General features: G+C 46.8%; 1 protein-coding gene across 24 annotated transcripts in view; it reads right to left on the bottom strand.

The window, feature by feature from the left end:
- The window catches only part of PLEKHA6 (pleckstrin homology domain containing A6), a 218170-nt gene that overhangs the window by 15465 nt on the left and 179182 nt on the right, over nt 1–23523 (bottom strand). For 15 of the 24 annotated variants that reach the window (XR_011975555.1, XM_072648090.1, XM_072648096.1 and 12 more), the window contains 13 exons: nt 21045–21561; nt 20157–20243; nt 18567–18620; nt 11900–11968; nt 9132–9212; nt 8695–8844; nt 7314–7409; nt 7049–7204; nt 4597–4708; nt 3817–3956; nt 2099–2248; nt 701–830; nt 69–175 (listed from right to left, as the gene is read on the bottom strand). Coding sequence is in view for 23 of the 24 variants with exons in the window: in XM_072648090.1 (XP_072504191.1) it covers nt 69–175; nt 701–830; nt 2099–2248; nt 3817–3956; nt 4597–4708; nt 7049–7204; nt 7314–7409; nt 8695–8844; nt 9132–9212; nt 11900–11968; nt 18567–18620; nt 20157–20243; nt 21045–21561 (1849 nt within the window). In the remaining variant the exon portion in view is untranslated. The remainder of the gene's footprint in view (nt 1–68; nt 176–700; nt 831–2098; nt 2249–3816; nt 3957–4596; nt 4709–7048; nt 7205–7313; nt 7410–8694; nt 8845–9131; nt 9213–11899; nt 11969–18566; nt 18621–20156; nt 20244–21044; nt 21562–23523) is intronic. The other 9 variants (XM_072648092.1, XM_072648095.1, XM_072648094.1 and 6 more) reach the window with 9 other exon arrangements.

Here is a 23523-nt window from a genome sequence, read left to right as displayed (position 1 = left end):
ATGGTTCTTGAGTTCTGCTTTCCCTCCCCTTCCTCTACCCCTGTGTGCCTGCCAGGTCAGGTACTTACCCGGGAGAGGGGTCCATTGGGAAGCCCACTGGCACTCCTCCTTACTACCGTTGATGGCGCTACCTCCTCATCAGTGGGTGACTTGGTCCGAGGGGGCACAATGCCAACTGAGAGGAATTAGAAGGGGAGAGTGTTCACCAAAGAAGGGTAGCTTGATGAGGAGCTGCAGGGACAGTATGATTTCCTGGAGACAGAGGGACTCAAGGACATCCTTAGGTCTTTTCATAGTCCCAAGAGCCAGAAAGGAGACAGGTTAGGCCAGTGTTTATATAGCACATGTTGACTTAGAAAACCACAAATTAACATTATCTATGTTGTATTTTTATCTATTTTGTTGGACATTTCCTGATTACATTTTCATCTGCTTCTTCTGCAAATGGCTACAAGATGACACCTCTAGGATGAGATCCCATATCCCATACAGGCTATACCATACTGTGTATCACAGCACACCACACCACATACCACACCACCACTACAGGAGGACAATGAGGCCTAAAAAGACTCAAATCTGTCGAAGGTGAAGAGGAAAATCCAGGAATCTTGACTCCCAAACCACCCATCTCAGCAAAATGCTTCCCTGCCCTTGTGCAGGGGTAGAAGTCCCAGGGAATGATGTAAATGGGACATACCTTTATTGAGAGCTGCCTGCTTCTCAGCCTCTAGCTCTTGTCTGGTGGGCATGAGGCTGATGTCTCTGGGGCCGTCCAAAGGAGATGTCTGGTGAGGGTCCTTCTTGCCCTGCTCATAGCTTCCCTTTGGCTGGGGAGAGATGACAGAAGAGCTTAGGGGAGAGCAGGCTAATGCCAAGGTGAAGGTCCTGCATTTCTCAGTATTTCAGTACCATTCTTCTCAGTGTCTTCTTTAAGGCCCACTGAGCATCCCACCTGTATTCTGGGAGAGAAATACGAACCACTAACATATCTTAGGATATAATGAGGACTCTGGCTTCTGTGGGGCTTCTCAGTCAACAACACCAGGCAGGTACCTCAACCTGTCCAGTCATCCCTCACAGTGCTATAGAAAGATTCAGCTGACACTCCTATTTATCATATTGCAGGGAGAAGCTGTCTGAGGAGGAGGATGGTGCCCCCAAGATGTGAGGAAGGAACTTTCAGGATTCCATCTTGGACTTGAGTCAACAGGGGCCAATGGGGCATCCTTGACAGGATCCTAGGAGGCCAGGATACTTTCAGTTTATGGGCACAGAACACAAGTTCATACAGCTCCTTAAGGGATCATAGGATTGAAGATTTAGAGCTGGGGGAAAAGATCTTAGAAGTTACTAGTCCAGTTTCCTTATTTTACAGTTGAGAAAACCAAAGCCCAGAGAAATTAAATAATTGTCCAATGTCACACAGGTAGTATCTGGCAGAGCTGAAACCAGACTTCAGGTGTCCTGACTTCAAGTCCATTATATTACATTATCTCTCCAGAGCCTATTCAGATCCCTGAGGGGGGTTCCAGGAAAGAATTAAAAGCTAGAAGGGATGGTGGAAAAGAAGATTACTTAAATACTTACTGCCTGGAGAGAGATTATGCCTGGGGAAGAGGCCAGGCAAATCCTCATCAGGAAGAAAGGAAAGGAGAGTAAGAGAGGCAAGGACTATGGACCAAGGCTATCTAGGAATGGGCTAAGAACAGGATGGCACCACAGATAGGAGCTGGTTTCCTTTCTCCACTGGCCATCTACCAGCTGACTAGTGGTAAAATACTGCCATCCTTGACTGCCCCTGGGCTTCAAGTGGTGGGGGATGGGGGTGGGGAGGGCCCATGTACCATCCTGTCCAGAGAGAACAAAGGAGAAGGAGGGACCTGGGTAGGTCTCTGACCTGTTTCTCAGAGAGGGCTGCACACAGATTGATCTGGGCAGGAAGCCCAAAAGAAATGGAGCTATTGGAAAGTTAGAATAAAAAGGGGGGAAAGGTGACTCCATTCCCTATTGCCCAGTCCACCCTCACCCTGGTTCTTTCCCCCATTTGCACCCCTTCCCTTTCCCCTGCCCACCAGGCAGTGCAGAGAGTGGGTACCTGGCCCCTGGCTGTCTCGCCACTTCGGTGCCAGGCAGGAGAGGTGGGGTGCGGCCAGAAGCGGCTTTCACTAGGGAGCGGAGGGACGGTTGGAGGAGACTCCAGGGGGACATACGCTTTGGGGAGGGGAGGCCGAGGAGGGCCAGGTTCCTGAGGCAGAGAGGAAGCCAGAGTGTTAGGAGCAAGAGCAGCAGCTGAGAAGAGGACAGAAGAGAGTGTTAGCGGAACCACAGAAACATAGAATGTTAGAATGTTTCTGAGATTTGCTTGTGTCTGACTCTTCCTAACCCCATTTGGAGTTTTCTTGGCAGAGATCCTGCAGTGGTTTGCCATTTCCTTCTCCAGCTCACTTTACAGATGAGAACACTGAGGGAAGCAGGGGGAAGTGACTTGCCCAGGGTCACACAGCTAATAACTGTCCCACCTTTGAACTCAGAAAGATGAGTTTTCCTGGCCTCAGGCCCAGCATTATCCACTGCACCACTTCGCTGCCTCCAAAGGGACTTTAGACACCAACTTACTCAGCCTCCTCATTTACCAGTGAGGAAACTGAGGCCCAGAGAGGTTAAAGTCATTTTCCTAAAGTCACAAGGTAAGATCCAATTCTCCTGACCCTCAGGCACCATTCACTTTCCATGATACCACACTACCTCTTGTGAGATGACAGGGATGATCTAGCAAAAACAAAACCCCTTTTGATAAATCAGCTTCACCTTTGTCCTGGGATACTAACAGAGCATCTACTCAAATTCCCTCTGGCATTCGAGACCTTCTCCTATCTGATCTCACCTTATCCACCCAGGCTTTTCTCTCATGGCTCCTCAATAAAATAAAAATAATGTCCAACATTTATATAGCACTTTATGGTCTGCAAAGACTTGTACATAAAAGATTTCATTTTAGCCCCTAAAATGACTCTGTGAGAGACAGGGATCCGCCATTTTGCTCAGAGAGTGTAAGTGGCCTGGCCCTGATTACACAGCTGGTATCAGAGAGGTGAACTGAGCTCAGACAAGTCCAGCACCTGGTTCTGTGGGTGCCTCATCCTCATTTCCATGTGGAATATCCTCCCTTTGCTCCTTTGCCTTTCCAAATCCTAGCTGTCCTCTGACACCTCCTATCCAAATAGATCTTTTCCCATTTCTCCCTCCCAAGCATGCACATGCAGCTTCACACTTAATTATATACAGCTTTATACTGTTCCTGATTGCTTCTTGGATTTTAAATATGCATCTTTCAATTGTTCGAGGGTGTTCTATCTCTTTGTGACCCTCTAGTGATTAGCAGAGTCTCAAGGAAAGCCACAGGTGCTGATTGATCACATCATAGCCTTTTTACCTAGACCCTCTCACCTACAAAAGCTTTGGACTTCAATTCTGGTCAAGGTACCAAGGTACCAGCATGCTTTGCTTCTCAGGTTGGTGCTCAGGAGTATCACAGAGCTCTAAGCCATCAGGAAAGTGCTCTCCCTAGGAAGGGATCCAAGTGATGGAAGGAGGATGAAGAAAGGTGAAGGTGAAATACAGAGGAAAGAATACAGGATAGGAGGGGCTAGGGGAGTATGGCAAGGAGAGACAACGTGAAAGAGGTTTAAAGGAATAAGTCTAATGCTTAAGAGGAGTTAGAATAGATGGGTAATTTATGCAGCTTGAAGATTTCTTCTCCTCCCTTCCCCTTCCCTTCCCAAATGCTGGTTTTCTATCTTTTTTTTTTCTTACCTCATGAGGCCCGGGCTTAGTGGGAGACCCCTGGGAGCCTGACACCATTGAAAATGGACTCAGGGGGCTGGTCAGGCTGGCGGAGCTGAGGGGGCTGGCAGGGCTATTGGAGCTGAAGGTGGCTGATGGGCCAAGCCCTCCTTGGGAGAAGAGAATAAGAAAGGTTTAAGTGCTGGAGTGGGTGGGACTAGGAGTTGTTGCAAAAAGGCTGGACATATGGGCCCAAAGCCAGTGCTTAGAGTATTTAAAGAAATAGGTTTGCCTATCTCTCCTAAAGAATAGCTTGAGAATAACAGAAGGGTCAATACAGAGAGTTAGGCTCACAGATGGAACAGTTGATTAAAAAAACCAAACCAAACCAAAAAAAAAAAAAAAAACCCAAACAAACCAGCCCAAGGTTCCATTGGGATTGGGTAAGAAATGAACCAGAGAGGGAAACTTGTACTTTTTGCATTTTTTCAGGGGGAGGAGAGGGAATGGTCAGAGCCTGAGCCCTTAGATATTCTGTTTGGGGATCTGGCCTTCTGGGAGTGTTCCTCACATGACTGGGGGAGATTATTCAACTCTAGGGAAAAGGAGATAGCTCCAGGGCCCTTAGAAGGCACTGGTCCCAAATGCATCATGAATGACCAAAGAATCAGAAGGTGCTATGCCGGGACAGGAAGTCCAGGGCACCACACAGATGCTGCTCAAGCTGGGGGATGCCTAGGGTTAGGAGCAGGCCCATAGTATATAAGCCTGTGGAGGCAAGGCCAGGCAACCAAGGGAATGAATGCCAACCTCGGTGCTTGGCGGTATCTGTGCCCCTGGATGGGTTGTTCTTCCGAAGGCCCTCCATCACATCCTGGATCCTCCAGATCTCCTTTTGGATTTGCCGGTTAAGGACCTCATTCTGAAAAAGCCATGGGCAGAAAGGCAAAGCAGCCAGCGATGAGCCTCCCAAATCCCATGTTCCCTGTCCTTCCTCAGCTCTCTGGTCAACTTATCTAAGATCCCTTTATCATCTTCTGCTTTTAGTTCTTAATGTAGGACTGGGAGAAGGTAGGAACCTTCTGAATCTCCAGGGTCAAATACCAAAGCCTCTATATGACTTTTACATTTCTTCATAATTTCCGGTTTTCATATACTTTGCTTCTCTCCACTTACTCCATGGTGCAAGTTTCCTGAGTTTCTAATTTTTCCACGCACACAGAGCTCCATCGTTTGACCTCATGTCTTTGTATTGACTGTCTCCCACACCCAGTCATAGACACAATGTCTCCTCACCTCCCTGGCTTCCCTTCGGACTCAGCTCAAAACCCACCTTCTGCAGGAAAGCTTTCCTACTTTACCAACTGGCCCATAGCAAGTACCTCCTCTGAAGACTTCCTTCAGTTTGTTGTTGAATTTCTGACTCTTCATGATCCCATGTGGGATTTTCTTGGCAAAGATACTAGAGTGGTTTGCAATCATTTCCTTCTCCAGCTCATTTTACAGATGAGGTAAACAGAGTAAAGTGACTTGCCCAGGGTCACAAAGCTAGTACGTGTCTAAGGCTGTATTTGAACTCAGGTCCTCCAGACTCCAGGCCTGGCACTCTATCCACTGTACCACCTAGCTGCCTTGTATGTACTGTATGTACATAGTTCTTTACATGCCATCTCTCCCATAATAGCATGAAAGCACCTTAAGGGATTATTTATGACTTTCTTTGTGTCTGCAGCTCTCAGCACAATGCCAGGCACACAGTAAATCCTGCATAAATGCTTGAGGACTGACTGACTCTCAAGGTGGTGGCAGCAATGTGGCTCTTGGCTGGATGGTCATCTGTCCCGTAGGCAGCCTCCTCGCCCCTCAGCATCCTCTATGAAACAGCCTCCCTTGGAGCATATTGGAGAGTGGGGAGTGCAGGCACAGAGCTCATCGGTTATAGGGAAAGTTGCTTTGAACAAATAATGAAAGGAAAGGGACTCAGATGATGCTATTGTGGACATCCTGAGCAGCCTTAGAACCATGGTATTGAGCCCCAGAATCTAACCTGAGGATTCCCTGGCCTAGTCTGACTCCACCATAACTAAGATTAGGTGGACACAAAGAAATGAAATGAATTACCTGAGGTCATCTAGTTTAGTCACAGACCCTAGATTCAAACCCAGGGTTTCTGAGTCCAAAATACAGTGCCCATTCCCATAAAGTCACCCCTGTCTGTAAGCTAGTGAGTTCCACAGGGGCAACATTCAGACCTTCACTTCCAGTTTACTGTATTCCCTGCCCCATTCCCCTTTTTGCAATAATAGCAGATCATATTTCCCTGGCCCCATATTTACAACAATCATGGGAGATTACATGCATGTATTTTTTTAGTATTCATAATAATAGCTAGGATTTATATAGTGCATAAGGGTTTGTAAAGTGCTTTACAAATATTATCTCATTTGATCCTCACAACCCTAGGAAGTAGGTACATTTAATATCCCTATTTTATAGATGGAAAAACTGAGATACACAGGGGTTAAGTGACATATCCAAAGTCACACAACTAGTAAGTGGCTAAAGTCAGATTTGAACTCAGGTCTTCCTGACTTGAGGTTCAGCACTCTAGCCACTGCTGAATACCAGCTGCTTCTAATCTAATCTAATAATTTAGATTTAGATAGTGCCTTAAGGTTTATAAGGGGCTTTTCTCACAATAGCCCTATGAAGTAGGTGGGGCCAGTGTGCTTACACCCAGATAAAAGAATCTGAGATCAAGCATCTTGCTCTCAGGGTGATACAATTCCTAAGAGTCCAAAACAAGAGTGAATCACAGGCCCTCCGTACTCCAAGTGGAGGGCTCCTCCCCCTCTATCACATTGCCTTCCTGTAGAAGAGATAAGCCAGACCAGGAGTAGGGAACCTGTGGCCCTCTAGGTCCTCAAGTAGCTCCATAGTCGGAGTGGAGATTAGAACCAGGGAAACTACAGGTAAGTAGGGAGAGATGGAAGAGAGAGGTAGAGTTTGTTAGAGGGTGAGAGATGCAGTTGGCAAAGCTAGCTAAGGAAAAGGTAGGCCTTCATGCAAGATAGTGCTATAAAGCAACTACATGCCAAAGGTCACCATAGTCATGCCCCTGCCTACAGGCCAGTGTACAGAGAAACCAAAACAGATAAATGTCTCTTTATTCTTAAATTCTTCAAGAAAGGAGGTTACATAGTTTTTTCCTTTACCTTTCTGGGTTTTAAAAACCTTGCAGTCAGGAAATCTTATCTCTAACCTGAACGCCTGTGCGTTCCTCATCCTCTATCCTCTCTGTTGAGATGGAGAGCTGGTCATCTTTAAGGACCATCCAGACTTGAAAGCCACTAGTGCCTTGCCCCTCAGCCTTCTCTCTCTCCCTCAGAAAGTTTCCTCTTCCTTTAACCTCCTGGGCCTTAAAAATGAGAAAGCTGACAAAGTCCCTTTTGCTCTGAATTAAAGGGCCTTGCCAGACCTCCCTCCCTTCTTCCCCCCGCCTCCACCTATCCTAGGACCCTGCTCACCTGGATGTCCAAGTTGAGCTGCTCCCAAAGGTCATCATGCAGGGCAGAGACCTCCCCCTCTAGAGTTTCATACTCTATGGTGCTGTTAGTCAAAGCCTGTAGCAAGTAGGGAAGGGAGCATAGCTGAGAAAGCCTCATCACCAAGAAGTTCCCCCTCCCCCCGAGTCCTGTGAAGCAGGAGCCAGGTGATCCAAAGGTGGAGGCCAAGATTTTGGAGGGGGTGTGCTGGGATGCCCATGTTTGGCATGGAAAGTCCTTGGAGGCACATGGAGAAAAAAAGGAAAAGGGCCCAGGAAACAAACCCTAGTTGGTTAAATCATGGTGGGAGGGAAGACAGTCCTTTCTCCTTTCCCTCCCCCCATATATACAGCCTCTAGCAATAGAACCAGAACAGAAATCACCGCTCCCTCACCGGAGGATGTTAGTTGGAAATAATGGAAATTAAAACTTTCTTTCAGCCCAACCTTCTGGGTGGGCAAGAAGAGGTTAATTCTGTGTCCTCCCTCACCCAGGCCTCATCATTCCAGTTGGCTTGAAAGCAAAGAAATTTAGGCAGGGAGAAGGCAACCAAGGGGAGGGCCTTTTAGTAAATTGTGTCTCAGCAAAGAGGAGGCTTCATGCCCTGGAGTCATGGGATCATCCAACGTGGGGGAAGAGGGGATAACCTCAGCTTTCATCTCATCCAACCCGTTTATTTTACAGAAGAGGAAACTGAGGCCCAAAGGGGTGACTTGCTTTGGGGCAAAAAGAAAGCCACAGAGCTAGAGTGTGAAGTGTGCTTTCCCCACCATACCTTTTTTCATAAGATCATAGAGGATTGATTTATAGCTGGGAAGGACTTCAGAGGCTTCTAGTTCAACCCCTCATTTTATAGATAAGGGAGTGGAGGCTGAGAGGAGTGAGATCATTTCTCCAAGATCCCTCAGACAGTAAGTGACAGAGCCAGGACTCCTTAGTACCCAAATTGCTGGGCTCTTAGAGCATTCTCCTATCTCTCCCTGGAGATGAGCTGCCTTGCCCATCCTGAGCAGGACTGGCTGATAAGCAGTTTCTCTCCTCTCTACACTCTGGTCTCCATGGGGTAGGGATGGCCATTGGCAACAAAGGCTGTAAAACAGCCAGGGAAATAAAGCCCTCTTACTCCTCTCCCTCCCTGACTCCACCTCAGGATGTGTCCCAATGTTACCTGGCTAGTGGGAAAGGGGATGATCTCACCTAATAATAAGCTAATATGCCTGTTATTTATTTACAAGGCTACCATTTACCACAGGCCAGAAGAGTATGCCCTGTTCCTCACTCCCCTCCAGGGACAGGTTGGTTTCCTAAAAGGCTGAATTTCTGAGAACTGATGGGGAGAAACATTCCTCCCCTCTCCAGTTACCGTAGTGGCCTGGGACAGCTCGACCCGAATGTTGATCAGTTGGTTCTGCAAGGATTCCTTTTTATGCAGCAGCTTCTCAGGATAGGCGGACTGGCTCCCAAACATCTCCATCTCTTGGTGGGTGCCCATTAAAGCACTCTCCAGGCTCTCCTGCGAATGGGGAGAGGAAGGGTGATGAGAAGGGTTTGGTTTCCCCCCAGAGGACGAAGAGGCCTGTGCCATCTGGATTCCTGGGGATTTGACCAGCTTACTCAGGGAAAGCTTTAAACCTGTCCTGTTTTCCCCAGGCCACTGAGTGGATGAGAGCTCAGTTAAAGGTATAATAGAAACATTCATTCCTCTGCTATGAATGGATAGAGATGCCCTCTGAGTAAACCTTTGTCCAAACACCTCTCTGGCCCATTCCACCTGTCTCAGGACACCTTCAGGATGCTCACCTTCTCTGCCCGGAGCTGCTGCACAAGCCGATCCTGTTCTCTTACTACCTTGTTCTGCTCACATAGCTTGCCCAGAAGCTTCTGAGGTCCAGAAGAAAAAGGGAGGGAGAAAAAAAGAAAAAAATGAACAATTTAAATCATGGTGGTGGGGAACTGAGCTGACTGGGTTCATTCACCAAATCCTACCACCCTGCTAGATCCACCATGTCCCCCAGTGTCCTGGGCTTTCTAAAACTAGACACTGTATAGTTACCTAGGCAACAGAGAAACAGAGGGATGGGCCCTTCATTTTGGAAGGGACCCTGACCAAGAACATGTTTCTTGAGTGAGTCAACTAACAACGAAGGAACTGAGACTTTCTTGTGCCCCACAATCCCTTTCTTAGTGTTCAATTTGAAGTGCCTGGCATAGCAAAAAGAATACTGGATCTGGAATCAGAGGACTTGGGTTCAAGGCCCAGTTCTGTCCCTTACTAGCTCTGTGATTATTAACTTCTCTGATCCTTAGTTTCTTCATCTGTAAAATAGAATAAGAAAGGTAGCATAATGGAGAAGACAGAGGGCTAGTCTGGGAGTCAAGAAGGCATGGACTAAAGTCCCATCTCTGCCATGCATTAGCTGTGTGGCCAAGTACAAATCACCCACCCTCTCAATGGCCCCATGCAACTTTTGTTACAGAGGAGTTGCTGATCTCTATCTCCCCTAATTAATAAGTATTCAGATCCAGACTCTACTATCTCCTTCCTACGATTGCAATCAAATGATTAGATTTGATAAACCAAAGATACTACAATTACTGAGGCCTAGGATCTTTGGGAATTACCACCCAGTGAACAGGCCACTAAATTTAGGCTTGGCTCTCTCTGTTACTTCTTTCTTTCAGTGATAACTCCCATTCGTACAGGACTTTAAGGTTTTTGAAGAACTTTCCTCATAACCCTCTAAGGTAAGCACAAGCATTAGTATGTTCATTTTACAGATAAGGAAACAGTGTCTGAGCAGCGAAACGCCTTGCTCAGAGTGACCCTGCTAGGAAATGTCAACAGCAGAATTCAAACCCAGGTTTCCTGACTTCAAGTCTTACCCATGATGCTACACCATGAGGTCTCCTAGCTCTGGTCAGCTCCCCTTCAGTGTCTCTCCTGGTTTTGATGGGGGCAGAGGGCAGCACAGCCACTGAGAAGTAGGCAGCCCATGATGTGAGGGAAGAAGAATCTATGGAGCCCTCTTGGGCTAAAGGTGGCCTGCTGCCACACCTTGGTTTATATTCTTCCCTCAGCTGGAAGATCTTCCCTTCCCTTTTTCTTATTTAAATCCTACCCACAGTTCAGGGTCCATGAGGCCTCTGACCACTCCAGTTCATGCCTCTCCATCCTCCCTATGACCTTGTAGAGCTCTTAAATACTATTCATTTGGCATTTACTACATACTGAGAAGGGGAAGGGAAGGGAATATATATGTATATACCACCTACTAGGTGTCAGACATGGGCAGCTAGATGGTACAGTGGATAGAGGGCCAAGCCCAGAGTCAGGAAGACTCATCCTCCTGAGTTCAAATCTGGCCTCAGACACTTACTGGCTGTGTGACTCTGGGCAAGTCATTTTATCCTGTTTTTTTTTTTTTTTTCCAGTTTCCTCAGCTGTAAAATGAGCAGACAAATCGCTCTAAAATTTTTGCTAAGAAAACCCCAAATGGGGTCATGAAGAGTTAGACACAACTGAAAGAAACAAGCAGCCAGAAAAATGTGCCTAGTACTATGTATGTGTATATATGTATTATCAAATCAAATCAACTCTATATCGAATAAATTGATACGTAAACATATCAAATAAATCATACCTATGTATGTATATCTCATTTGATCCTCACTACAACCCTACAAGATAGACCCTGTTGTTATGCTGGATTTACAGATGAAGAAACTGAGGTAGACAGAGGCTCAATGACTTGTCCGTAGTCACCCAGCTAGTAAGCGCCTGAAGCTGGATTAGAACTCAGGTCTTCCTGACTCTGTCTGATGCTCTATCCATTGCATTGCTAGCTGTCTCTAATATCAAAGACTCATTTATCTTTCCATGTACGAAACACTGTCTTCCTAGCTAGGATCAGAGTATGTAGTTCTAGAGCTGGACAGGACCTCGGAGGCCTCTCATTTCTACCTACTCTGCCACTTTCAAGGTATAAATGAGGAAACTGAGGTTCTGGGAAGTTAACTGACTCATTATCCAAGGCCACACAGGTAGTAAGGATCAATGGTTTAAACTCAGGTCCTCTGGCTTCAGAGTCAGTGCTCTTTCCACTGAACCATACTGCTGAACCATACTGCCTCCTAGAAGACTATAAGCTCTTTGAATGCAGGAACTACAGAATAAGTGGCCAGTGAACCCTAGCTAATTGATTTCTCTTCTCCCCTTCCTCCACCCTCCACCCTCCACAAATCCCATGGTCCTCCATCAGGGAAGAGCCACAGGCCTGAGGATAACCCACTCTTCCACCTGAGTAAGACTCAGTGATGGGATACAAGCCTGAGAGAGGTATACACACAAACAAGAACAGGAAGGAAAGAAGAAATAGGGAGCAGCTGGGCTGGAGGAGATGAGAACTGGGCTGTGGGTAGGCTGTGTCAAAGGGGAATGTCTTATGGATGGAAAACCAATGGCGAAAGAGATGGGCAGAAAGAGAACCTCCATGGAAGAGAGGGCAGATGAGGGATGACAGCAGGAGGAGCCTGGACTGGACAGAGGAAGCAGGGAGAGCTGGTCTTACATCAGTATCTTGCTCGTTTAGCTTGTAGGTATGGACGCCATCCCGGAATACCTCTGAATAAGAAGGAACCTGTTGGAGAGAAAGCTGGTTACTATGGCGGAGGTGATCAGGCTGGAAGTGGTGAGGAGCCAACCTCCCAGCTTTCATCCAGCTGTTGTTCAAGGCCAACCTCCATAACATCTTTGGCTTGGGCTCCGAAATCTGACCTGAAGAGCATGACTCTCTTCTACTGGCTGAAGGACTTGGGTTATCTCAGTCTGTGACTCAGTCCCCATCACCCCTGCCTCTTATCCTCTGAAGTCAGGTGGGTTTTAGGGATGACTTGGTCACACTCACCTCTTGGCCCCTCTCCCTGGAATCCCTGCCCCTACCTTTTGAGGTCTGCTGCAGTGCTGCGATGGAGGGAAATCAGAGTGCTATGACTTTGAATGACTCACTTGGGTGGCAGCAGAGACTGTAAGCTGACTGTTTGGGGAAGGGGGAGCTTCTGGTGCCGTGAGTAATGGTAGCAATGTAGGATGAAAATGTTCAAGAGCCAATTCGACTAGACAGGGAACCAGACAGAGATCAGCCTACACCTAGGAGTGACAAGAGCTCAGAAGGGATTCTGTGGCTAGGAAGTCCCACTTGATGAGAAGACCATATCATTCCCCTAGGTTCCTGGCATTGGGATGGCTCCAAACAGTCCTATCCAAACACTTAGCCCAATCTGCTCCTGTCAAGAAGGGAGCAGATTTTTCAAAACAGGAGTTCTGGGCGATGAAAGACAATGCCTACCCACCCCCAGAGGACTGATGATCCCAGGGCAGCATGAGATGTTGGCACTGGCCAGGCGCTGCATGGATGGCTTTGATGGAGTGGCAAATGGGCTTTGGAGTTCCCCATAGAAGTGAAGATCCCCAGAACCATGATGATGTTGAGAAAGGAAAGCCCGGCTGAAGGCATTTCAATGGAGATGACACTTGGTAAATGGGAGCACAGGGCAAATGAAGCCCCTGCTCCCGGATGGGTTGGTTCTGCCATGCACAAGCAGCTGGAATGACATTCACAGTGAATGCTGCTAGGCAGGGGTCTTACTTGCATGAATAGCTGGGCCCTGGGGGAAGAATTTTCCACCATTCGGTTCACCATACTGATCAGAGTCTCACTCTCATTCATCTGCAGCAAAGGGAGGAAGGGACAGTTCAGACAGACAAGCACACATGCATACATACATAACCGAGCACATGCACACACACGCACACACACACACACACACACACACACACACACACATTCTTCTCGTTGCCAGGTTTCCCAACCTATGCCACTTGATGTGACCTTAGGCTTGGTTTAGAAAGAGGGAAAATGCGGCAAGCTATAAGCTTTCTCTCTGGGAATCTAGACCCCCCCCCCCCTCAGTGGGGTTCATCTAGGTTTCTATTCTCTTTGTGTTTCCTCTTCCTGAAATTTGCTTTAGAAGATACATCCCAGCTACCCTCCAACGAGAACTATAAGAAGGGGCAGGAAGCTACTGTACCTGCGCAGACAAGGTTTAAACAAACGAACGAACGAACAACACCACCACCACCAGTCTGCCACACTTCACGGGCCCCAGTGAGACTAACCAAAGCCACATTCCCTTCCCCGTTCCTGTTCCTCCAGCTCCCCACACTGCTCAGCTCAAAGAATACAGGTAGGCACATTCTGCAAGGGAACAGAGGCCTGGTGTGGCTAAATCCCTTCAGACTCACTGTTGAAATGGCTGCTCTCCTGAAATTTTGAACTAAAACAAAAAAAGGGACAGGTCAAAAACCAAACCCCTGTCAGAAGGGTAGACCTTCCACAAACAGGTGCCCTTAGCTTTCTCTGCCGATTCCACCCCACCTCCACTGACTCTACAGTAATCGCAGTTTCCAGAGCTGGGCCGTTTCTGTTGCATCCAGGGAGAGCTTGGATGAGGCTGAAGAGCAAACAAGGAAATTGAACCAAGCAAGCTATGTTAAAGGGACAACAGAGGCTGATGGGAATGAGGCCTGGGCCTTGGAGGGTCATCCAATCCGCCTGCCATCATGGCCAAGCGTGCATCAGAGACCTAAAATAACAGAACAGGATTGGGAAATGAGTGCAATTAAATGGCATTCTTCAGCTATTAAGAAGAAACCAGAGGCAGGACTCTTGATTTTTTTTAACCTGCTGGGTCTCTAAATTTCAAGGCGCATTAGGGATACAAAAGTGGAAAATACCAAATATTTTTTTACTTGTAAGAAAAGCACATGGACGCCCTCTGTGTGTTTTCAGAGCAGGAACATCAGAGGACAAACAGGTTAGGAAATATCTTTACTGTGTCCCTTTAACTCAATCATTCCAAAGGAGACAAGAGCAAAAGACAGAGGAGCTTTACAGGGAAGGGAAGAGGGGAGCAGGTTTGGGAAGCAGCTAGGAGGGAGACAGGTTAGGAGAAGCAGGTGAAGAGGTTTTCCCAAGGTCACATAGCTAATAAGTGGCCAAGCTGGGCTTTGAGCCCAGATCCTGAATCCAAATACAGTGTTCTTTCCATGGAATCACATCACTGGGGCTGGTGGAGGGACTACAGTCATGGACAAGTCCTCTTATTTCGAGATTTATGCCTCCCCTTCACACACCCTTTAGTTCTACCCAAACACACACGTGGTCCTTAGAGCCCATTCCAGAGTCTGGAGGAGCTGAATCTGCCTTTCAGCTGAGCAGACAGAAATATGAAGACAAGTGTTTGCAGTAGTCTTTAAAACCATTAGTCCCAAAACTTCATCTTCTCCAAGATCGTTTTAATGGCCACACTGACTTACCTCATATAAGATCTTTCACTCAACTCTACCCCTGACCTCACTTAGCCAGACATGTTTGTAGAAATGTGGGGGAAGTAAGGGAGGGTAGTATTGTTCCACATTTTTCAGTCAAGTATGACAATTTGCCATTTAGGGCTTCCTTGGAAAAAAGACTGGAGTGGTTTGCCATTTCCTTCTCCAGCGCATTTTGTAGATGAAGAAACTGAGGCAAACACGGTTAAGTGACTTGCCCAAGGTCCCACAGTTAGTATCTGAGGTCAGATTTGAACTCATGAAGATGAGTCTTCCTGACTCCAGGCCTGGCATTCTATACTCTGTGCCACCTAGTTAACTCTCCTGTCAATGATTCAATACAATTGGGATAAAGATTTTCTGACCCTTCTCTCCCAGCTAGATCAAGTAATAAATCAATAGACTTTTATTAAGCACCTATAATGGGCCAGATGCTGTGTGTACACATATAGATATGTGTAAGGGAAAGATGGAATGAGGAAGGAAGGGAGGAAAGCTAACATCTCTCAGTGGCAACAAGTACCTTCAGAGACACTTTGTGTATCTGCCTGCAGGCATCTGTCCATCTCACTTCTCCTTCTGGCTGACCTCAGGGGAGGAAGGGGGTTGGAGCTGAAGGAGAGATGCTGATATTGGAATGAGTGTCAAGGGACTGAGGAGTTCTGGGCCAGACTTACTGTGTGTGATATTAGGCAATTCACAGGCTCTTTGTATCTCTTTCTCCCTCCTAAGAGGGATTCTCTTTGGCTCTTCCTGTCTTCCAGGGACAATGTAAGGGGCAAATGGGGCAAGAAAACAGATCATGAGATTTATAACTGGAAGAAACATTAGGACTCATCTAGTCCAATCTTCTTATTTTATAGATGAGGAAACTGAGGCCCATATGGGACTTTCACAGTGGCAGAGCTGGGACTGGAACCCAGATCTTCTAATCCCTTATACAGTACTTCCCCCATTATTTCTTTGCTAAAAGATCCTAGCTAACACAGTGCCTTGTAAATATATTAAATGCTCCAAGCATACTTGTTGACTGATGGAGTTTGAGAAATAACAGTAAACATGAGGCATTACTCTAAATGATTATTTTATCTGCAGGGCAGTCACATGAAAAATCAATTTCTGAGAAGCATCCAGGTTGATGGAATAGCCTTTGTCCTAAGGCAGGAAGTGCTACAAGAAGGGACGTAACTCTCCTCTTGTTGGGTTCTGAAAGCATAATGCCAGAGGAAAGAGAAGCCCAGGTGTCACATGTTAGAAGGACCTGGGGTCAGGAGGGGGCTAATGCTCCCTCCTTGCAGAATCCCATGCAGGTTTGGCATCCTAGGGCTGGAATCAGAATGGAGGCTAGGGGATTCTCTCTAGGGAATTCAAAGATTCAGAGCTGGGAAAGTACTTGGAGAAATTATCTCTAGTCCAGTTGTAAGCAAAGTATGGCTTGGGAACCTACTTACCTCAAGACTCTGAGGATGTCCACAAGGACAAAATTATTTTCGTAATAACAGTAAGATGTTTTAATTTCTAATACAGTAGACAGCAACACATATAACCCAGATAAACAAAAGCTCTTTGGGAGAGGGGGGTACTTAATACTTTTTAATATAGTAGTAATATTTTTTATAGTATTAAAGAGTCCTGAGACCAAACAATTTAAAAATTAACGATCTATAGTTTACAAATGAGGAAACAGGTCCAGGAAAAAGGAAATGATTTGGCCATGGCCCAGCTCCCTTCACTGATGTGGAAATAGGAATGTGAGCTCCCCAGGGGCAAAGACCAAGTCTTCTGGATTCTGGATTCATCCCCAGAGTGCTTGAGCCCATGATGGGCTCAGATTAAATGCACATCAGCACATGAGGATTCTGCCATTTCATTGGTGGAAGAACTCTCTCCACCAGTCTTCAAGTTACAGGTAAAGACCTTTAAGTCTCAACTAAAATTCTACCTTCTTCAAGCAGACTTTAATCCCCCTTAATGCTAGTGCCTTCCCTCTCAGCTGACCTCTAATTTATTCTGTCCAAGTCTTGTTTGTAAATAGTTGTTTTCATGTTATCTCCCCCATTGGAATATAAGCTCATTCAGGGAAGGGACTGTTTTCATTTTTCTGTTCATTTCCAGGGCTTAGCACAATACAGCAATGACAACCCCTTTTCAAATTTGTAAGGGCAACTAGGTGGTGCAGCGGATAGAGTGCTGGAGTTGTAGTCAAGAAGACACCTCTCCCTGAGTTCAAATCCAGTCTCAGATGTTGTGCTTCTGTCAAAGCAAGGAGGGTATGAGTTAGCCCTAGGAGAGAACTTTCTGGCAGGGAAGTTGATGAATAAACACTAGAATTGGTCCCTGGGGAAGCTATAGAAGAATAACTCACTTATACTGGTTTTATAAGAAGATAACTATAGTAGCTAGGTGGTGCAGTGGATAGAAAGCTGGTCCTGTACTCAGGAAGATTCATCTTCCTGAGTTCAAATCTGGCCTCAGACACTTACTAGGTGTGTGACTCTGGCCAAGTCACTTTACCCTGTTTGCCTCAGTTTCCTCATCTGTAAAAAGAGCTGGAGAAGGAAATGGCAAAGCACCCCAGTATTTTTGCTGAGAAAACCCCAAATGGGGTCACAAAGAGTCAGACGAGACTGAAAAACAACTGAACAGCAGCCTCAGTTTCAACTTGGTAGACCATCTTCTTGAGTTGCTGTCCCTTCTAGGAATGCCTCTCTCTGAACTCAGTTAGGCCTGTCTTTGAAGGACAGATAGGCAATGTTGAGCTGGTGCTGAGCCAAGAGGTTAAGCAAACTAAAGTATGTCTAGAACGACCAATCAGGACTTGCCTGCCTCTGGCACAGGTTTCCAGAAAAGAAGTCCATCTCCAAACCAGGAAGGCCCTCAAGAGTATTTGGCTAGATAAGATGTTCCATCAATACTTGTGAAATGTAGCTAAAGACAAGAAGAGTAGGTCTCATGACTTTTTCAGGCATAAGAGGCAGGGAGGCACCTTGGGAGTCAGGATCCTTGAGTCTCAAAACTACTTCTGCCAAACTTGGCCTTAAACAAGATGCTTAATTTCGCTGGGTTTCAGTTGACATATAATTGAGTTCACTCTTGGGATATTTTAAAGACCTGAGATTTAAGTCAGTGTGGTCACACCCTCCACCCATATGGACTGGAGTTCCACAAACCTTAACAGATGGCCTTTATGAGTTGCTGCAGTCAAAGGCATTCATTGTCTAGTGGCCAGTATTGTGGAATGAACTTAGTCAGGCTGGTCTCCTTCCTCTAGACCCTTCCAGCTTGGTAAGACCAGCTAAGACAAGCACAAATGCTTTTTGAAAACCTAGCTGAGGCATAGCAGAAGGGACGTAGCGGAGCTGACCCTCTCTGGACAATAGGGAGAGGAAATCTGCTGTCACTGCTACTCTGTGCCTTGCCCATAGTGCTAGACAGAGAGGAATGAACATGCCTAGGTTGGAGGCTGTCTCTGCAAAGGCTCAGGCCGCAGCTGCTCCCTTCTCTACTCCTGGAAAAATACAAATTCCCATCTGCCTTCTGGGGTTAGTCTAGGGCTGGGTGTTATAAAACAGGAGGTGGTATTCATTATTCATGTTATCCTTTCTGGTTCTCTCTTTTCCTCACCACCCCCAGCCCTAAAGGGCTCTGAAAAGGAAGGGCGTAGGAGCAAATAAACAAGAAAAAGACCAGCCACTTTGTTGTATCCTGGACATGCCAACAAAGATTATAAAATGGAGGGTAGTGGATGAGGGATGGGGATGGGATATAGGACAGCACAAGGTGAAGAGGGGCCAGGAGAGGAAAGGGGAGGGATCAGGATGGAGAGGGCTGCACCAGCTCTGGCCTACCTGCTGATCCAAATACTCTAGGTTTCTTTGCAAGTGAAGATCTAAAAGTTCGTCCTACCAAGAGGCCAAGAGGCCCCCCACCAGCAACACAAGCAAACAGGAACAAGACAAACAAAAACAACAGAGAAGAAGAGGCAAAGCAGTTAGGTGTTAGTCGGTCAAGGGTGAGGAGTAGCCTCTCCGGGTCCTGAGGGATCCCAGAAAGGGGACTGCCAGGATGGGCAGGAAAAGATGAGCTTGTGTAGAGGCAGCTTGGGCTTGTTTCTCCAGCAGTTCTCCACAGGACACTCCTCACTAGAAGGGCAGTTGTCCCTCGAACAATGGCCACCTACCCATCTCCCCAAGTCAGGACCACCCTCACTGCTCCTCATCTGGGGGATGCCCAGGCTGCTCAGACTCTGAGTGAACAAGCCCTCCCGACTGCTTCCTGGCGTCTTCAGTGTCTCAGCTGGGAGTGGAGAGGAAATTAGGCTGGGAGCTGGGACAGGAGGAGGGATTCTGGAATATCACGTCTGTGGTAGGATGGGATAGGAGTAGAAAGCAGGAGGATGAAGAACCAACTGGGTGGTCCCTATTGCCCTCACCTGCAGCCTGTGATTTCCGCTATCATTTTCCCAGGCTCTTTTTGTGGGGAGTGGGCTCAGAGCTGGACTTCTGGGGGATCTGGGGAAGGGATTTTTTTTGATATCATAAGGAATGCTGGAGCTAATTCTAAGGGAGAAATCTAAAGACTCTAACCTTGTCATTTCACAGACAAGGACACTGAAGTCCGCAGGAGTGAAGTGACTTAAGCAAGGTCACCCAGCTGTCACACAGTGGCAAAGTTGTTTCTTTAGGTAAAACATCTGTTCTGGGCACCTGGAAGTCTCAGGAGAGAAAATTCCAGGGAGAGACAGAAGTGGGATGAGGAGAGAGGAATAAAGAGATTGGGAGGGATATTATATATATATGTATATATATTTACATATATATATGTGTGTGTATATATATATATATATATATATACACACACACACATAGGGGAGACTCTCCCAACCACTATGTCCCTAGAGATCCTCCCTTACTCAGTGTCTCCTAGAATGGTATTAGAAAACAGTGGACATTTCTGGAGCAGATAAATCCTAGGGATATACTTCAGGGAGGAACTGAGGGCAGGGCACCACAGCAGGTTACCTATTCCCTTTGCCCAGAGTCAGCCTAGTAATGGACTGGGAATGCTCTTCCGATCTCTCCCTGGTCTATGCCCCCCTCTCCCATATCCTGGAGAGGAGCTATCAGTCATGGTAAGATGCCTGGAGTTCAAAATTACTTCAGGCATTTCCCTTGCTCATTCATCCAAGGGTCCAGGAAAGGGTAGGCTATACAGGCGCAGAGTGGGACCTCTGTGATAACTGATGCCAGGCTCACATAAGGAGGTGAGCAAAGATGATGTCCTGTGGCTACTTTCCAAGAGAAAATGAGTCCAGCATCAGGTCCAAGGCATATCTGATCACTGTCCCAACTCAGCCTACAAGGTGGGAGGGAGGGGCAGGTGGGAGGGAAGAAGGGAGAGAGATCCTGAGAAGGGTATGGTAGGAGGGAGGAACGTACCATTTTATCGTGGACAGTGGGAGATGGTGGATAGTTGTAAGGGAATATTCCTGCAGGGACAGGCCGCCGGTCTCCCAGGTAATCATACTGGAAGAAAAAGCAGATGAGGCGGTAAGCTCATCATGATGTGGACTCCCTTCGAAATATGTCTAACTGAGGACATCCTCCCTACTCCCTCCAAGGAGCAGAGCCCATGCAGAAGGGGACATCAGCTGCTCCCTCCCGGAAAATGGAGATCAAGTCCTAGAAGAATAAGCAACTCCTTCTCTCTCTTCCCATATGGACAGAAGTAAAAGAATGTGGTTTCTAGCGCAATAAATGGACAGCCATAAGGGCAAGCTCCCTGCTGATGAACAATCAATCAATAAATGTTTGTTTAATAATTTTATATATAATGCATAATTATATATATTTAATATTTTTAAATTTAATTAATTAATTTGTTAATAAACACCTATTATGTGCCAGGCACTGGACTAAGTGTTGGGGATATGAAAAGAAGCAAAAGAAGTTCCCTCCCCTCAAGGATCTTACAATTTAAGGAGCAGAGGGACTGAGGTTGATGGGATGGCAGACAGCCACTCCCCTGTTATGCTGGTTTAGTGTCTCATTGACAGAAAAACCAGAAGAGAGACTTGGAATGATCTGCTCCAGCCCCTTTAACTTCTTTTTATGACCAAGAAGGACAAGGGTTAGGGAAATGAAGCATCTGGCCCGGAGCCAGGAGGTTAACGAAGAGAAGAGATGGTACAAAAAAAACTCTACCCTCCCGTGTCTTCACAGATTCCCCCCCGCCCCCTTCATTCCTCCTGTGTCTCCCCTACAGGTCTTCTTTGGAGGCCTTTGGGGGGGGGTTCAAAGGGCAGGACTGGAGTTGAGGAGGCTTACCTTGGGGGAGCTGACAGATCTCCTCATTACATAGGCAGCAGGGTCTGCATAGATGTCCTCACTTCGAGGCGGCAGTCGCTCAAAGCGGGCACTGGGTGACCGAGCAGGGGAGTAGACTCGAGCCCGGCTGTAAGATCCTTGACTAGGTGAGCGGGGCACAGAGTGCGAACGAGGTTGCAGGGAGAGGCGGCGAAGGGAAGCCGAGGCAGCATCCAGTTCATCATAGTAGACGGGCTGCCGGGCAGGGCTGGGGATCCATACAGTGCCATCCTGACGCCCATAGCCAGGAGGTTCCTTCCACTCCCGCAGCTGGTAGGCATTGCTGCCCCCATTTCGGAAGGAGTGACGCTTCTCCTCCAAGGTCCAGGAAGGGCTGATCCGATCATAGGCTGGCATTGAGCAGATACTGTCTGGGCGCACCCCCGGAGGGTAGTACTGGTAATCGTCAGGGTACTGGGGGGAGTAAGAGCCATAATAGTCAGGGACTCGGCGGGACACAGGGTAGAACCTGGAGGGGCTAAAAAAAAAAAAAAAAGAGAGGAGATAGAATCACAAATCCATAGCTTGTTGATGACTTTGAAAGAGACCCCATTAGGGATCATCCAATCCAGTTCTCAACCTGTGAGTCATTCAGCCCTAGTTATTTTAAGTCAGGGGTATCTAAACCCACATGCAAATTCATAAATAAGCAAATCTTTCTCTTATAAAATGGATTAATGTCTCCACATATGCTTACTATTACGTACATAAAGATTAAGAGTGCTAGAGTGGAAAAATGACTGGTCTTCCAGTCAAGAGAGACTTGGGTTAAAATCCTGGATCTGGCATGAGTTGTATAACTTGGGCGGGGGGGGGGGAGGTCTCAATTCCCTCAGTTGTCAAATGGGGATAATACCCCTTGTGCTACGTCTCTGCCTTGCAGAACTGCTGTAAGAAAGGACTATGCTCACAGAAAAGTCCAGGATACATTTTCTTTTGTCTGGAATTTCTTCTGTATAGGGAATTCCCAGTGAGGAACCTCTCTCTCCCCATGCAGTCAGCACCTGCCCTGCAGTCCTGAGTCTGAGCATTGCCTGGGTCACGGAAACAGTCAATGATTTGCCTAGGGATCACACGGCTAACATGTACCAGAAGTGGATGTATCAGAAGTGAGTCCATGACCATCTTTCTACTTCCTACACTACAACTGTTGTTGAGTCATTTTCAGTCATGTCTGCCTCTTTGGATTTTATTTGGGTTGGATTTTTTTGGCAAAGATACTAGAATGGTTTGCCATTTTCTTCTCCAACTCATTTTACAGATGAGGAAACTGAGGCAAACAGGGTAAAGTGACTTGCCCAGGGTCACATACCTAGAAAGTGTCTAAGGTCAGATTTGAACTCACAAAGATGAGTCTTCCTGAATCCAGGTCCATCACTTTATCCACGCACCACCTAGCCATTATAGCTACCTTCTTATAAATCCAGTATAAGTGAGTTATTCTTTTACAGTTTCCCCAGGGACCAATTCTAGTGTTTATTCATCAACTTCCCTGCCAGAAAGTTCTCTCCTAAGGCTAACTAAAACCCTTCTTGTGTTGATAGAAGGCAGCAGTCTTTGAGAAGACCTATGTGCTTTAGGAGAGTGACTTTGACAGCTTGGTGGAGGATGGATTGGAGAGGGGATAGCGGACGCCAGAAGATCTATTTCAGAGGCCATTGTCTGGGTAAGAGATGACAAGAGCCTGAGCTAAGCTAGTAGTCCTGAGTCTTGAGAAGAGGACGAGAGATGCTACTGTTGTAAAACTGACAAGATACTGATTAGACGTGGGAGTGGGGGTAAGGGAGAGAGAAGGCTCAAGGATAGCTCCCAGGTTATAAATCTAGGTAAATAGAATAATAGTGGTACTTTCAATGGAAGCAGGGACATTCAGAAGATGGATGAGTTGGGGGCAGAAAGAGATCAGGAGTTCAGTTAAGCTTGATATATCTATGGGTGATGATGTGTATCTAGACTTCAGAAGAAGGATTAAGGCTGGATATATAGTTGTGGGAATCACCAGGTCCTGGAGGGCAGAGCCTACCACCCCAAACCAAAGTCCACCTATCTACATCTGGGAACTCGAAGGCAGAGCCAACCAAACCAGCAGGGGTGGTGGGGAACCCTTTCACAATGTCTCATCCTGCCTCCAGCTTAGATCCCACCAGTATCTCCTCTTTCTGATGGTTGTGACCATAGGCCCCTGAACTTCTGGTTGGGAGAATACATGGTTGCTTACACGGTTTCAGTAGAAGGGAATGACAAACTACCATTCTTCTGAAAAGATGGGGCACCCCAGGTACTCTTTGCCCTGCTACCAGACCCTGCAAACCCTAGTGACATTGTCATCTGTCCTCCTGCTACCAGACCCCAGAGCCTTTTCATCTGCTCTGTGACTACATTCTCCGATATATGGGGTCTCCTGCAATTAGAATGTCAACTGTCAGCAGAGAGGCAATCT

The sequence above is a fragment of the Notamacropus eugenii genome, chromosome 2 (assembly GCF_028372415.1).
Source record: "Notamacropus eugenii isolate mMacEug1 chromosome 2, mMacEug1.pri_v2, whole genome shotgun sequence".
In the NCBI taxonomy this organism is placed as follows: domain Eukaryota; kingdom Metazoa; phylum Chordata; class Mammalia; order Diprotodontia; family Macropodidae; genus Notamacropus; species Notamacropus eugenii.
This window is presented reverse-complemented; position numbering and strand designations above follow the sequence as displayed.